The sequence below is a fragment of the Lutjanus erythropterus genome, chromosome 14 (assembly GCF_056507025.1).
Source record: "Lutjanus erythropterus isolate fLutEry1 chromosome 14, fLutEry1.hap2, whole genome shotgun sequence".
NCBI lineage: Eukaryota > Metazoa > Chordata > Actinopteri > Lutjaniformes > Lutjanidae > Lutjanus > Lutjanus erythropterus.
In genome coordinates, this window is record NC_139330.1 from 10,614,434 (window position 1) to 10,631,755 (window position 17,322).

The following is a 17,322-nucleotide window of genomic DNA, read 5'->3' on the forward strand; positions in this document are numbered from 1 at the left end:
AGTAAATCAGACAAGGTCAAACAGCAGGTGCAGATGATTCTTATGGCCGTTTTAAAAAGGAGCACCAGAGGGGGATGGGTTTACCCATCAGGCCACATCACATGTTCATGTGTCCCTGACTGAGGCGACAGCTTGTCTTCTTGAGGCCTGTGAAACTGCAAGACCAGCTGACAGTAGCAGGAAGGAATGCAAACAGAATATACAGAGTGTCACATACTTACTTTAAATTCTGGTATGTGAGAGATCTGCATGAGCGGGCGTATAATATTTTCAGAAAAACGAGCCTCTAGTGAAGGTTAACAGCAACAATTAATTAGAGAATATAAACAAAGACGTGAGGATTATGACCTGTCATGTTGTTTTCATTATGGTTCTCATTATGCTATGCTTAAGGGAACAAAAAGTTGGGCATACAAAAATGAGTACTGCAGTCTAAATATAGAGTTGGAGCCATAGACGGTATATTAAATGAAATCTTATTTAATATATTCTATGGTTGAAGCGAGGTGTTCCTGCCGTCACCTCTTCCCCAGGCTCGAGGAAGTTCAGGCAGGCTGCAGGGACGCTGCAGGAGCTCAAGAAGAGTGCAACATTATGTTCGCTTGTGATGAACTGTGTTTCTCCTGTGTAAAGTGGGTTTCCTGCTGGTGGCAGGATTTTAGCTGGTGTAGTTTGTCATTCTAAAGGGATAGTTCACCCAAAAAAGAAAATTCAGTTATTATCTACTCATACTCATGCTAACTGCAGACGTGTCTGGTGTAATCCCAGTCTTCTAAAGCCTCAACATATCACGTTTTTAGTCTAAATCTTCGCTGTAGATCTTTAGCTTGGAGCCACGTTCACGTGCACACCCTCAGAACTGGGTGTTGTGGTGCGATGGTGTGCAGGTGCAAGTGAACAGCAGGTCGGGGATTTAGGAGACTTGGCTTACGTCAGATGAGCAGGATGGAGGAATTTTATTTATTTATTTTTTCAGTTGTTTGACACTTAAATTGGGAGATTCTGTAAGCCTGCGTTCAACAGTATTTTGTGAACTAAACCTGACCTTTAATCAGCATCAGTTTTGGATTAAATATGATATAACTTTAATGTTTTCTTATTATTTGCATGTATGAAGTGAATTGTGGGCTTTAAGTGTTGCTTGTTTTGTTTTTGTTTTTTTTTTTTTTTCAGTCTTCTTCTTCTTTTCGTATTTATTAATTTGATGTTTTTAATGTCTAGCACTCTTGGAAGAATAGCACAGTTGGGCTAAAAGAGATTCTAATAAAAAATCTAATCATATCAAATCTCCTGGAAAGTAGACGAGACCAGGCGGCCGCATCGGGAGGCTGTGACTTAAGGCTGCAGTCAAGTCAGACAGTTTCCTGCAGCCTTTAGATAATATACAGGAAGTGACAGAAATATTTACATTCCGTTAGGTCTACCTGTAGGCTACCTGTAGTCTGCAGATCATATTCAGAGAGTTATTGCTAAACAAATAAAACATGCATTCTTGGTCACTGATGTTGAAGTTGAAGCAGAAACTCTTTAATGTTAAATGGTCATCTGTTATTTTTATGTCTGCCTTGTGAAGCTCTTTTGATAAATGACATATTAATAATAGTTATTATTATCAACCAAACAGTATATGTTTGTTAAAAGATTAAACATCCATTGCATGGCAACATAAAGACCATGATTATCAATGGCTTTTTACGACTCATAACCAGACAGTTACTCATTCAGTGAATATTCAGCATTAATTTGAATTCTAATTAATGTCAAATGGGGAACAAAAACACAAGTTATGGGCCAGAATATAAATATTAAAGCAGGACACAGTGGGTGCAAGTATTTCCTCTGATGACGTATCATGGTCATAATGTAAATATATTACAGATTTTTCCTTTAACAGTGCTAAATCATGGAGGCCACTTAAACTACATCAGATCAAAAACAGCTACTCTGATCTGAAGAAAACAGCTCTGTGCATTAGGGGAGGGAATGCCAAAGGGAATGGTTTAAATTTTCATCCCCTGGCCCGAGTTAATGCAACACTGGCTGAAAGCGCTGAAAGATGTTGCTACAGTTGCTGTGTGCGGCAGCTTCCAGCATCAAAAGGAGGAAGAAAAGACAGAAGGAGAGATGGTGCATGAGCCAAAAAAGGTGAGGGAGGAATATAGAGAAAAGGGGGAAATGAGGCTGAAGCACTTAATATATTCAACCTTCGAGGAAAATGTGTCCTAGAAAAGTGTGAAACAACCAGAAACGGTGATGAGACGAGACGCCCGTTAGCATGCTGATGAAGGGAAAGCGATAAGTGCAATGAGCAGCCAGAGGGGAATGACATGAGGTCGAATACCCCAATTTGAGCTGCTGCAAAGTCCATAAACAAGGGCAATCTGACCTCACCCCGATTCAAACATTGATGAGGGGTAAACCAGGTCTGACAGTGCAGAGTTAAGTATACTTACTCACAGTACACATAGGCTGGGCTGCACCAACAAGGATCCAGTCATGATTTATCTTTAAATTATGTTGCACCAAAGTTTAAAACTAGCTTAAAACTAAGTCAGATTAAATTTCGGACTAACTTTAAACGTACACTTGACTAGGTTTCACTTTTAGAATAGTTGCCTTTTTGAAATGAAATGAGAAAAATAATCAAGTTCCTGGAATAAAAGGGACAGAGTAGATCTAATTGAGTTTTATGGTGTGTTTCGTCTTCATTTAACTTCAGTTGATAATTTGGTCAAGTTTTTCTCAAAGGAAGAGAAATGAGCTTCTCTGCTGCGTCTTCATGAGTAGGCTAACTAGGCTAACTAACTTTTTATCTAGCTAGCAAACAATATAACTTTTCTTTTACTGTTTTATTTTTTAGCTAGCTAGCAAACTTTGCAGGATTGTGTTATGAGATACAGAGCATCCAAAAGTTAATGGTCCCCCACCTCTTTTAAACTTACTAGGTTCTTACAGCACTTGAATTTCTTTTTATTTATTTTGATTTGGGTAAGCAAGTACTACCATTACCGGTTAAGCTGACAGTAACAGAGCTCTGCTTAATTTTAAATCTGGATTTACTCTTAGATTTCTCTTAGAGTTTTGCAAAACTCTGATAAGAACTCATCTTGGATTAAATTCTTTAACTTCTTTTAAGACATTTTGTTCCCTTCAAAACAAGTTGACGATGGATTTCAAAAACACTTTCTTCAAATGTCAGCTCCCGTCAAAGTGAAATTAAAGTAGGTCAGGCATTTACCCTGGACAGCTTGTTGGGTGAGTCTTTTCCTCCCTCTCTTTGCTTCAGAGGGTTCAGGATCTTGGTGGAGGGGATGTGCCATTTGGCCTCTGCGGAGCGAGAAGAAAAAGCTGAGTGCAGAGAAGTACCGGTCGTGAATAGACAGCACAAATCACGCTAAGTGCAGCTGATGAAAACCCTGGGTCACATGCCTTTTAAAAAACATTGCGTGAAAACATCAGACTCACCGGCAGACCTGGTCCTCTCCAGGGTGGGCTCCCTCTCCCTGTGGATCTCTCCGTCTCCCCCTTGCATGTCCCCTGCCCGCTCATGGAGGATAGGGGAGGGACACCTGGAGGAAGAAAGAGGCTGTAAATCATTTTCTTCCTATAGAGTGAACTCTGCATTCTAGTCGGAGACAGGCTTGAATAGATTTACCACAGATGTACAGCAATTAGCTCAAGATCATTTAAGGTCGAATCACTTGAGCTTATAATAGAATAAAGAAGCTGCCAGCCAACGCTGACAAGAGACCTCCTTTCATTCGGCTCGGCATGCCAGGCACTCTTTTGCTCTTGACAAAAGGGAGAGAGCAGCAAATTTTTCAATGTGGGTCTTAATTAAACCTTAAAGAGCTAATAAAGGTTACAGCAGACGAACAGAGGCCACAGTGTCTCTAACTGGATATCAATCAGCAGGTCAACGCGTCTGTTGTTCTGCGCCGCGGCAGCTCCGACAGGGCACCGTGATCCCTGAGAGTTCAGTGCACTTTTGAGGCCTCTGACAGGAAGGCAGCGGCGTGGAGCTAAGCCTCTTGTCATGGTCCGTAACCACTTACAGACAGACACTGGTCTCTGATGGATTCTGCTCATGTACAAGACTCAGACTGACAGATGTAATGCCTGTGCAGGCTGAAGCCACGCTGCCCTGCAGACCATCATATATCAGAGAATAAAGAATACTGAAGTGAACTATGGTCATTTCTAACTTTATTTTTTAAAACTTCATTTCTATTACTGTTCAGCTGACGTACACTAGATGCTAGGGGTCAAAGCTAACATAGCAGGCCTTGCTATTTGCAAAGTTAGGAAAAATATCTTTACCACAACAGATTTAGGTGATGCAGTAAAGACGATTTCAAGGCAAACAAATAGTAATGTCAGTATTTTTCATCTTGGAGCCCATGTTTTTGTGTCTGAGTGACTAATGGGAACAATAATTTTGGGAAATGGTCCAGTATGCAATGTACCTATTTATATATTTATTGCAGCCTCTGATGCACAGTTGCAGAAATACCCATATCTATATCGATATGTACAGTAAAGAGAAAAAAAACACATGATCTGGAAAATTGTGATGACAGAGTGAAATTGTGGCAGCAATGATCATGTTGACAGAAGCGACGAGGTGTCTGCCAACTTCCTCCAGAATCTCGGTCCCTTTGTGCTCATTTTTGCCAAAAACTTACTTTTCAAAAAGCTTTCTCCAAAATTACAGTGCAGTTTGCTAAAGTGGCACTTCAGTCGCAGTGGGATATAGTTAAGGACAAGAAAAGTATTCTTTATAATCACTTCCTATTATGCTTAAGTGCTCACCATTTTTAAATGTTCTGAACAGGAGAGGGAGGATGTGCTAAAAGTTACAACAACGCAAAATACTGTACTTGGCTTGGATTTTAATGGCTATAAAACTGAATGGTTTAATTTTCAAAGTGCCCATTTGTGTTTGAGGTAGCCTTTATATTCTCCTGAATCAAATCATGAAACCAGAGCTTTGAGATGATTGAATGGAAACTACAATAATAAATGTTGAATGAAAGAAATCTTGTACAGGACACTCATCATCCTTCATCATCTTCCTCTTCCCTCTTTTCAGCTCTGGATGTGGCATTAGATCAAGGCAGGCATAATTTTATTGTTTTGTTGGATCACTTCCTGCAAAAAAAAAAAAAAAAGAGTGACGGCTGGCCGAAAGCGCGCTGATGATTTGGTCATTTCATGTGGAAAAATTGCTGTCATTTTGCAAAATTGCAAGTTCTCTGAAATAGTACTGGGGCTGATTGTGGCTGCATTCATTACTGCGAAACCGCATATACCAGAAGGGACTACTTAGAAGCTATTTCCAAAGAAGTAACACCACTGTGGTCCTGTACCCGTCATATCCAGGCTGCTGGGACCAGGTGCTGCTGCCACAGGGTCCTGGATCACTGGACGAGGACTGGTTGCTGGGGGAGCTGCGATAGTGCTGGTCTCCCTTGTTACATGAGGTGACCTGGGGGTTCTCCATATCCTGCATTGTCCTGCAGAAACACAGACGGGGAAAGTTACACAAGTGTAAAATACACTTCCATAGATGGTCATAACTTGGGCTACATCAAATTATCATATACAGCAGGCAATTTGCAAAATGACCAAAATGCATCCGTCTTGTCAACCTGCCAACCCCCTTTACATACCCCTGTGGCAGATAGAATACAGGTACAGAGGGGTGTTAAGGTGAACTACTACTTCCTGTGTTAATGACTACATCATTGGGTGTCACTCCAGTGAATAGTCATTTGTGTGTAAGCACCGTGGATAATCCCTAAGAAAATGTGAGTAACTGTCAGTAAGGAGAAGGTGTCTTGTTCTTCTGAAGACAAACAGAAACAGAGATTAGTTATGGTAATAAGTCACAGTGAGTAATCCAGATGGTGAAGTCCCGTGTTTATACAGAAGAAAGACAAGTGGCTTCTGAATGTAAGGAGACGCTTGAGATTTCTACTTTCAAACAACAGCTCTTGAACTGTTTTCACACATGAAGTTTACTTACTTGCAAACTCTGACCATTATCTTGGCTCAGACTATCCAAAGTGTATTTCACTGTCTTCCGATGAACCCTGACCTAACCCCTGACTAAATATCTTGAGACAAGAGGTTTCTTTGCTTACTTTCGCCTGAAAAACTTGCGGACTACGGTCTGGGATGAAAAATAAACACTGGACTCGAGTTATGTCTGCTGCCTGGAGGCCTTCCTTTTAACCAACACAGCACACAAAGTAGGTTAGATGACCGGACGGAAATAAGACTGCAACAATACAGGCAGGATGGATTTCACATTAAGGCTCAAGCCAGGTCTAGCTGTGCACTCCGTTCTCCTTTCATCTGTCATTTTTCCTCATTTGTTTATATAATGAGTTTAATTAAGATCACGTCCCAGGCGTTCTTTCTCCCTTCTTTTTTAAACATTTAAATCCAATAAAAAAACAAGCATAAAGGAACATCCAAAAATCAGAAATATACAGGTAAATTTCATAAAAAGTCCAGTAGAATATAGAGTATAAACATCCATTTAGAAGGCAACAAATTCGTAGCATCAGCCATGACTGCTCTGTCATCAGGTTTCCTTTGTCTAGACCTCCATGGGAAACTGACTAAACTGTCAGTAAGTCTGTCGCAGCACACATCATTGAACGCTTTGGCCGGATCGCTACATTTCCTCCCCGGCTGAAGTGTTAGCCTCCTCAGTCGGGTCCGGGCACTTTCATGTGAAACAGCAGCAGCTGCTTTTTGTTCTCCTTCTCTTCCTCTCTGGACATAATGCAAAGGTCTGGGGGGGGATATTGAACATCATTTTTTTCTGTCTGCGCTGCAATAACATTCGAGGCTACAGAGATTAGCAGCCGTCTCAGTTGGCTGAGGAGTAGGTGTCATATTTTATGGTGCCGAGCCTGGATTCAGCTTTGTGTGGCGGGGATGATGCTTTATCTAAGATATCAAGATTCATGTGTGTCCTAAAGACCAAAACTCTTTTTGTCAGATGACCCCCCAGCAGCCCTATCGCATGAATTCACTGACACCACCTGTCACGTTCCAAATATGCTCATTAGAATTTACACTGCATGTTATCAAACACTGTTAACTATATAGAAATGTACATTGTTTTAATTCAATTTCGATTTCATTAGCTTTACTGGCACAACTGCGTAAAATATAATGTTGCCAAACGACACAACACAAAAGGTGAAAAGCCATGGAGAACATGAGGGGCTATGGAACAGCAAGAACTGTTGAAAGTTCATCATGTTTTGATGGACCTACAACAAATGAGTTATTCTTGAATAAGCAACATTAATTATTGGTCTTGTGGGACAGGGGGTCTGCAGAGTTCATGTCAGGCTGCAACATATTTTGCTACTAGTCTACAGCAGTCCTCCTTCTCTCCCACTAAAGCCAGAAGTCTTTCAGAGTCACTTAGACAGAAGAAGTCAGGGAATATTTATATTGTTTTTTGTAAAATATCGCTCTCTAATATCTTTGTATTGTTTACACCGAGTTTTAATAACGTAAGCCACGTGAACTGTTGATGTTTGCATTCGTACTCCACCATTTATCAGTTACTTTAAGCTATCTATTTCAACTGTCTCCCCATTAGTTTTAAGAGTTTATCCATAATTCAGCTTGATATTTTAACCATTTACTTTGAGCTTAATGTCTCGACTGCTTAATTCTTCAATCTACCGATCTACTTCAACTGTTTCTCTGTTACTTTAAGCTCACTATTTTTACAGTTTATCCATGATTCAGCCATGTATTTTAACCATTTACTTTTGACTAATGTTTCAACTGTTTATTCCTTCATCAAGCTATTTATTTAAAATGTTTATCCATTATTTTTCACCATCTATTCAACTTACTGTCTCGACTGAACTACTTTTGCTAACATTAACTGTTAAGACTTCCCTGCTTGCTTGCTAAATAGCTCTCACACACTCTCAGTTGCAACACATACACATTTAAGTGTTACGGCTGAGTTGGAATGTGTATTTATTTATTTTTTTCTACCCCTGGGTGAGAATCGCTGCTATAGCCTAGACTATAAACATGTCCAATTTCTTTTCTGCATATCCACACAATATGAAAAAAAAAGAAAAGAAAGCAGCTTCTTCTTTTCTCGAATATGTGACTGTATAATATTCCCCTCCTGTCTCCCTCCCTCTGTTCCTCTTCAGCATATGACTCCTTCATCCCCCTCCTCTACTCCCACTCCCTCTGGGGTGCTACATATCGTGGTCCGGGGAAGAGCACTCTCTTTGTTTCTGCAGTAATTGGATGAGATGAGCTGAGCTGTGTCAGTGTCCCCATCACCTCCTCCTCGGCAGGGTGCAGGAAGAGGGAGGGAGCGGGGAGTAGGAGGGATACGGAGAGAGAAAGAAAGGAGCGAGGGAGAATGGAGTGCTCCCACTGCCAGGGACTCTGATTAGGCAGAGAAGGCGGCCATTATCCCAGTATAGTCAGAACAGGCAACACCAGGGGGGGTCGGTGTGACACACTGGAAAGGTTATCATGACTGTAGGGGTTTCATTAGAATGAACAAATCACTGCTTTACATGGCTCAATGGAGATGTCCAAAAGAGACACAGTCTAGGACAGGAACAAAGTCTGAGTGCGGCCTTATCATCCAAAGGGAGATGAAAGCGAAGCCGTGAATTCATTGGACTAAAATGCTCCATTTATATGTATGCAAATAACTGAACACAATAACAGCCCCTCAAAGTGTTACAGTGGCTCTTTTCTAAATGAGAAAGGCTGCGAGTTCAAAGATTCCATCTCAAAGGATCGGATCTTTTGAGCGCCGTGATGTTTGATCGCGAGCTTTGCACTGTCTGGCTTTCTGAAAAACCTTGACTAGGAAGCTTGACTTCCAAAAATATCTTAAGAGCATCGTTTTGTTCAATTTTTGCACCATTATAAATACTGCTGCTGTCACTTCATCTTGAGATGTTATTTTAGGATTTTCATTCTCACAAAGGACAAAAGGTGAACGTTTTTGGTTGTTATCTGAGTAATGCTTAATTCTAGTCTTGTTGTATACACCAGAGGTTTCAAAGAGGGAGGCGCAGCTCCCAGGTGGAGCTCCAGACAGTTTCAGGGGAGGCTCAGTGAACAGAAGTAGAAATTATTATATTATTTAATACATTAGTTATCTAAAGGAGATCAGATAGAATAGCCTAAATATGTGTGTTCTGGTTACAGAGATAGTTCAGAGCTACAGATTTAGGCAATTTTATTGTTTTTCTTACATTCCAAGAGTCAGAAATTAATAATGTACTTGGACAGATGTTTTTATGTATTTGGTGCAGTTTTAAGTTCTGTAAAACAGCAATATTAGGCTTTATTGGCTCAAATGTTGAGCATCTAGGCTTGTGGGTGCCCTTTTCCACGCTTCCTCTGAGGGAAGGCCCATAGACTCAGACTTTAAAACCCCTAGTTCATACTATATATGGTTAAAACTTCCTGCTGAATAAGACATGACTGATGAAAGACGACATCAGCTTGGTCAAAACCTTTTTTCATAAAAGTGCAAAACATCTTTCATAATATAAATGCATAGTCTTTTACACAGCACTACAGATGTATACTGGCTGTGCAATATCACTTCACTTCAGACTGAGCAATATCAATATTTTACTCAGGTATGTTATCTTTTCAACTGTGCAATATCAGTATTTCCTATATGCAATGGTGAAAACGTCTTTCTGTTTTGCAAGCTACGGCAAATCTGCTGCTGCAACACTGCAAATTTCCCCGTCGTAGGATTAATAAAGGCCTATCTTATCTTATCTTAGTTTTGTTGTAGTGAGCGAAAATGAAAATTTTCGGTTGTTCTTTAATTCATATGCACAACTCTGGCCAGAAGCAAACGAGAGAAGGACAATGTGTGGAGAGAGGAAAAAACAGTTTACCTGGATCCATCTGGCAGCTTCCGATCAAAGGATGTGCTTCGCGGGATAGCCGCCTGGTGCTGCTGGAGGATCTGTTGGCACTGCAGGCGGTCAGGGCCCTGCGTGGGCGAGCCTCGGGATAGAGGTGCTCCAGCAGCTGTGGGCACCCGGTGCCAGGTGGTGTTTCTCCTGAAGGGTGTCTTGTACTCGCAGGGTGTACCCTCGCTGTCAACCTTGTACTCCACCATGGGTATACGGTAGAGCTCGGAGCAGCCCCTGAGAGGGAGGGAGGAGGATGGGGAAGGAAACAAAGAAGAAGGTTAACGGTCAGCCATGATGCCAGGACGAAAAGGTTACAGTAACATCACAGCAGCACTGCAGGTGGCAATTCCTAACGATAGTGCCTAAAATGTAAGCCTATCTCTTCAAACAGTATCAATTCATTTTTTTTCTGACCATTTAGCTTCTTAGCTGCCAACTTTGTCGGTGTCATGTTGGCTGCTGCTGAGCACTGTCAGGTTCATCGGCGCCTTTTCACTGAAAAAAGCTGCATGTTGCTTTTGGAGCCGAGGTTGATGAGAGTGGTGAGAGTGACCCTAGCCAATGAGCTAAAAGGTGCAGGGGAGGAGCACAGCAGAGTTGTGTGACAATTTTCTGCAGATTTGTTGCTATGAGTCAAGACAAGTCAGCTTTATTTATACAGCTGGCATAAATTCAATGTGCTTCATAATAAAAGCAAAGATACTTTGAAACATCTATGACAGCACATAAGAAAGTTTTAGATATATGAAATATAAAGGACAAGATGGTATCATTATTAAAATGGCAGTAATAATACTGATTCTAAAAGAAACAAAAAACAAAAACACACAATTTAAAGGAGCAACATGTAGCAACTGCATGTGTGAAAATGAGTACTACAGTCCAAATAGTGAGTTGGAGCTAAAAACTGTATATTAAATAGGTTGTACTCCGTTTTAATGGATGATCTATAATTAAAGTGAGGGTTTTTTTTCCCGCCCCCTCCTCCCCAGCCTCGGAGACAGCTCTGCAGGCTGCAGGGGCTCTGCAGGAGCTGTTTTCCACCCATTAAAGGAGAAATCTGTAATATACTTAGTGCAATAAATCATAAAATGACCATGGTATGTCATGAAATACCCCCTCCCTGACAACAGCGCCGGTGTCCCGCTTTGAAATGTCTATTCCAGGCTGGAATGATGTTTTTTTGTTCACCAGCTTCATGTTAATTAGAGTTAAAATTAAAGCCAAACGTCTGACTAATGAGTACGTGTCTGTTTATGAATTGTAAGAAATAATTAATAATCTTCTAGAAAACATAGATGTTAATAACGCTTAGATTGAGCAATATGTTATATGCGAGTCTGGCAGGCAGTGAGACAGGAAGCCACTTAAATCCAGAGTGTGTAGTTTCAGAGTAGTGGGCTTTTATTTTCAGGATAACAGGCTTAACTTTACATTGACAGACTGACAGTTATAAACAGCTGATCAAATTACAGAAGAGGACTCGTCGTCACATCGCTTCAAACCATAGACTGTATATTAAATATAATTTCAACCTAATAATAACAATTTCTACATACTACGCCCTAAAAAAGAGAATTTAAGAAAATGTTGCTAGTGCTTTACGAGACAGGTAGATAATTACCAGTTGTTACAGTACTTCATACAGAACAATACAGTTGAGCCTGAAAAATTTGGGGGAGGGGACGTGTTCATCCTTTGTGCTGCCATGACTACACCAAGACACACTCATGCTGTCAGAAATATTTAGCCAGAGGCAGACATCTACATATACAGCGCTGTGTCAACAATAAACACACACACAGATGCACACTGAGGGCTTACGGGCACATCAGGTACTTCAAAAAACGGGGGAACACACTTTGTCTGTTTTAATAAAGCCGAAAATCTCAGCGTGCCACTTAATCAGATGTGGGTCTCCCCTGAGTAGCTCTACACAGGAGGCTTTTCTTCCCTCCATCTCCATCCCATTACAGCTAACAACAGTGAGGATCTCTGGGATGGACGAGGCCTGTGATGCCATTTCATGCAACATTAATCTTTGGGGCTGGGCAGAGGCTTGGTGTGTGTGTTTGGACGGACTGGTGGGTTTACAGGGTGGCGGGTTGGGGTTAAACAGCCTGGGTGCTCTGCTGGCTCTCCAAAAGCATCTCAAGCATGACCCTAATGATTACACCGCCCTCCCCCTCCAAAGTCCATTTTCCAGAATCCACTTGTGGGGGGTGGGGGGTAAGCTGTGTATACTTTGCTGTGGTCATACATGTACACAGAGCGGAGCTCGAGGAGGGTGCGCCGGCTGATTGCAACGGCTGCGGTGGAGGGGGCGAGTAATCCCTCTCAGTTAGACCTTTTCATCAAACTGGGCCATGGGTGGCTGGGCTGTTTACAGCTGGCCTCCCACTGGACCTGTGGGTGTTATAAGATCTAACTAGAAGATCATCCTTGCCTTCCTCCTCCTCCAACACGTCGTCTGTCTCTCACATCTGGTCAATGTCATCGGAAAGCTGGCCTCATTCATGATGGGGAACTGTCAATGCTCTACATCCTCCACAGTTTACATTATTTATCTACTACATGCATGAAGCATGCATCACTGGGTTGATATATGGGACAGTGAGAGTAATGAGTGGCTTTACAGCAACGTAAGATCAGACTTGTCCATAAATGAAAAAGACATGTATCTTATTGGGTGAAGCTGCTGTATGTATATGAGGTGTTACTTTCATTGTGTAACCTGAGGTCTTTCATTTACTGTGTTATGTCAGAAGAAAATGAGGTTGCACTTTATTTAGTACAATAATAAGATGTAACAAGCCATGTTTTGTACTGAAGTAGATGAAAAGTAGAAATGATATGTTCTTTATCAGACAGTATTAGACCCTTTATTAGACCCTTGTTAGACTTTGTTAGAGGGTAATTAAGGACACAACAGAACTAAAGCTTTTTGTTTCCCACCGTTATCCCCGTCTCAACCGCAGGCAACTCAGACGCATTTTTCACTTGCATGTCTCACATAGCAGAAACACTTTCATTTATATCAGTGCAGCTGTCGCGTCTCACATCCCAGCTGCGTCTGAAGTGAAATGTTTATTTGGACTTCACGTCTACTTCTTCGACAACACGCGATAATGCGAGCCTGCTGCCCAGTAAAAAGGCACTGAAAGCATATTTTATCTGCATTTTGTAACCTAGGCAGGAGAGAAAGCAGCTCCGTTTGCTCCAGTTTAATCCCACTGACTCTCCCTTGACTTCACCCAGCAGCTGGTAAGCAAGACACAGTAACTTCTTGGACATTTTCTGCTGTGTTTACATGGGCAAACTGTACATTTACTGCCACTAGACAACTTCACTGCTAAACTTTAATCTCTCTGCCCTGATCACCAACACCTATCTGCCGTGGGCACAGTCACCAGCACTTTCTTTTTTTCATCCCCACCCACTCACACTGCAGTCCTTATGCAATGCAATATGTATCGTGTTGATGGAAAATAGATATTCACAAATATTGCAGAAAAACTGCACACTGCACAGAAAGTTTGGCTGCTCATTTGCTGTTGGATGCTTTGATATGCACGGACAAAACAGAGCTTATAGACGTTTCAGTGGGGTGTGAACGCTGTTGACGTGCAAACATGATGTCGATCTGATGTCTGCGGTCTAGACAAGGGGTTAGACCCTTATTAGACCTTATTAGAGGGTAATTTGGGACACATTACAACAGAACTGTACTGTAAATTAAAGTGAAATCATGTATCTTCTACCTCCCCGTGTAAAAACAATGTGTGAACCAGATATTCCAAGTAAAGGCCAAAAATACAGAGGTAGAAGAAAATGTCATCTATTGGCGACTGACTGCAAAGACTTACAGTTCTGTTGGAACGTTTCCCCAATTATCCTCTAATGTTATTATCTAATATTTTCTAAATTTTCTAGTTTTTGTCTAAATCTGATACAAAGTGCAGCTTGTTATGTCTTATTAGTGCAGTGTGAAATAAATTGGGACTGAAAATGATGCTAACAAGAGTGTTAAATCCTACAGACTGTTGGTCAATTGGTTTATTAACAGGGCTGCAAAGCCACTCATTACCTTGATTGACTCTGTGTGCAGTCATGCCACGTTGCCTCACATCATTACACTCTGAAAAGGCTAAACCTAGCGAACAGCTTGTCAACAGGAAAGGTCTCTGCCGTTGTCTCTTTCTCTGCTTTTTGCACCAGAACGACCCAAAGCTGATAGTGTAAATTTCTCTTATGATCTCAATATTCTCCCTACAATCTTAGCTGGGGGTGGAAGTTCCCGTCGTATTGGCCTGATGTAGGTGGAATGTGCTTCTTGTTTGTAATGTATAGGGGGACTCGGGGCTCAGTGTGTATAAATCATGGAGAAACAGCAGGAAACGGGTGTTTGGTCAACAGTTAAACCTGAGCTGGAGGCTGGTGGTGCAGGAGAGGCTGTTAGACACATCCAGCCTGCTATGAGGAGAGGAGGGAGCCAAGAGCTGGTGAGAAATAATACTGTCTGCTTCCTCCTGATTCCACCAAGAACTGCTGCTGCACTCTTCCAGCTGAATATGAGGGGCTATAAATTATACCACAATGGCCTATATAAGCCTGCAGAGAAGAAGAACATCCACAACTTAAAACTAACATCCAGTCAACTAAAAATACAGCTGGGTCTGACTTATTGGAGGAAATAATTTGACAACACAATTGCCACAACTTGACTTGACGCGACTAAAATAACATCATTGCTCATTTAAAATAAGTTCAGCTCAGTTCGGAGGTGAACAATCAGCTCCTTCAGCCATTGGCTCTTAACGAATTACAATAGATCAGTGTGACAACAGGACCTTAGACCTCAGTCAGAGCGCTGTCACTCTAATGACATGGCCAGTGACTGAAGGACATGCTAATCCATTCCCACAGTCAGAGTGCATGTCACAGCAAAGAGCCACAGAGGTTGCGACCTCCACCAGCTCTTTGCAGGCCATTGTCAGGAGGCTCATTAAATAAGGTGAGCTGAGGAGTGTTTAAGACTGCAATAAAAAAGAGAAGGAGAGAAAAACTATTTCAGCGATTTCTTTGCAAACTGATCTAAAAGGAAAGAACGGCTCCTGTGAAGAATGTGAGGGGATTAAGTTGAGCAATGTGTGATGCAGGTTCTCCGAGTTTTTGGTTTGGCTGTGGTCTTTTTCACAGGGTGACGGCATGGGAAGTGAGAAATCCGGCTTAACTTCAGTCCAGATGAAAATCCATGATGACAAGTCTGATGACACTTCAAAGGAAAGGTCACAAGTGGCCATCTGAGTGTCGCAGGCAATACTCATTATCAGCAGGGCGTTGGTGCAGGTTGGACCCACTTAAATTTGGGCTACCCACCATTTTAAACATAAATCTTTGGGCTTAAAACCTAAAGTGTACATGAACGTGTTAAATCACAAAAGGCTGACACTCTGACAATCAGGCTTGGGGAGTAATAGATTACACATAAGAGGAAGCCTGTTACAGGATTACCCTGCACAGTGCACACACATTAAATGCACCACTGTGGTCTCAGTGAAACCAGCTAATCTTACAGTTAACTCATTATCATGGTCTCTAGAGAAAAAAAAATGCTTCACTGGGTGGAAATTTCAACTCTATTTTGTCTTTAAATCAGAAAAGAGGAACAACATCACAGTACAGTGACCGTTCTGCCTTCAGCTGTGAAAATACTGTCATCATCCAAGCATTCAACGTCTAATTTAAAGGTAAGACAACCACTACCGTTAGCCACACAAACCAACCACTAACATTAGCTGCACAGACAAACCGCTAATGTTAACTAACCTTTTAATACCACTATCACTACTACTAGCCTCAGATTAAGTTTATGGCTATCTTCCCTGAAGAGTGAGTGTGAAGTGTGAATATTATTTAATAAAGTACATTTAAAAGAACATAATTACCGCTACTAAATTAAACATGCATTTTTGCATAACATAGGAAAGAATATCAAGAAACAATTAATAAACCTACTGTAGCAATGAGCATATAGCATTAATTTCACCATATTTGGTATTTAAGTAATCCAAAAGTAAAGGAAAGTAATTAAGTTACATTACTTTAACATTGTGATACTGACCACATTTTGTAAACAGGTAATTAGTAATTGTATCAGAATACATTTATAAAGTAATCCTACCAACCCTGCTGACTACAGATGCTTTTTGTCTCCGTTATTATTTGTATGTCTTGTAGTAATCATCCCTTTTAGTCCATATTGTACTGATCTTTTTGTTTACTTTGACATCTCTGATGACCATATACCAAAACATACAATCACTGCCATGTTCTGTGCATCGCATTCCTGTTTCAAAGAGCTAATCTTGTTCATCTTTTTCTCATTAGTTTGATCCAAGGCTAACATGTTGAACTTGTTTAAAGCTTTTCAGAGTGATGATGGAAAAGCCTCTGGTACTGCACTGGGCTAAAACCACATCCTTCCTCCAGTGTAAATAAATACAGTACTAGGTAAGGCTAATATTAGAGGCATATCACCATGGGCTTAAAGCTGAGCGTGGTAACCCCGTTTGGGGCATAAACAGCTTTAGGAGGTTTGCTCCAAAACAGTGCTACAGTTGTCTATATGTTCCTTTTTTCCTCAAAACATATTATTAGCAACCAGATGACCCATCAATCCTCACTGAATGTGGAGGAGTAACTAAATAAAGACGACTACATGATATGCTGACAATTTAAAAACATTAAGAGGAAACCGTTTCCTTCTAGCCCCGTCATATGCTTATGAAAACATTTTTCCTTGTCATAGAAGCAGTGTGGAGCCAGCGTACATTGTCTGGAGGTCATGAGACTCTTGTCCATTGTTGTTAGACTAACCCCCGTCTCTCTGGCCACAGGGGACTGACTGGGGCCTTCGGGCCCCTGCTGAATTCCTTTCCTTTGAGATAATAGTGAAGAAACTGGAGCACTTATTGTTGACTGCAACACTTTGGCAACTCAAAGACGCAGCAGCGAAAAGAGTTGAGGGCCCTCGAGATTCTTCACCTGACCTCTCACCTCTCGATTTGTTGGAGCCTTGGGAGAGAAAAATTCACAGGACTCAAGACGGATCCTTTCGGTTCTCATGGGACGCTGATGAGAAAGTGTGTTTCAGTTAGACGGGGTAGTCTCCCAGTGAAGCTCGACGGCTCTGACCAGTATAGTCTTCTACAGTAATACCATCTAATCTGCCAGATGCATCTGTTAGCGACGCCATATATGGGTCAAGCTCAGTGCATTATGCATCATGCCACCCATTTAGGACACACTGCATTATATAATGCATACACTATTAGAACTAACGTGTCTCTTCTAAAGG

General features: G+C 41.3%; 1 protein-coding gene across 1 annotated transcript in view; it reads right to left on the reverse strand.

Annotated features, from left to right (window-relative positions):
- The window catches only part of sipa1l2a (signal-induced proliferation-associated 1like 2, genome duplicate a), a 120,827-nt gene that overhangs the window by 24,054 nt on the left and 79,451 nt on the right, over positions 1–17,322 (reverse strand). Inside the window, exons 10-13 of the mRNA XM_084736509.1 lie at positions 9,942–10,196; positions 5,370–5,516; positions 3,466–3,569; positions 3,239–3,327 (exon numbers count right to left, since the gene is read on the reverse strand). Of these exons, the coding sequence (XP_084592635.1) occupies positions 3,239–3,327; positions 3,466–3,569; positions 5,370–5,516; positions 9,942–10,196 (595 nt within the window). The remainder of the gene's footprint in view (positions 1–3,238; positions 3,328–3,465; positions 3,570–5,369; positions 5,517–9,941; positions 10,197–17,322) is intronic.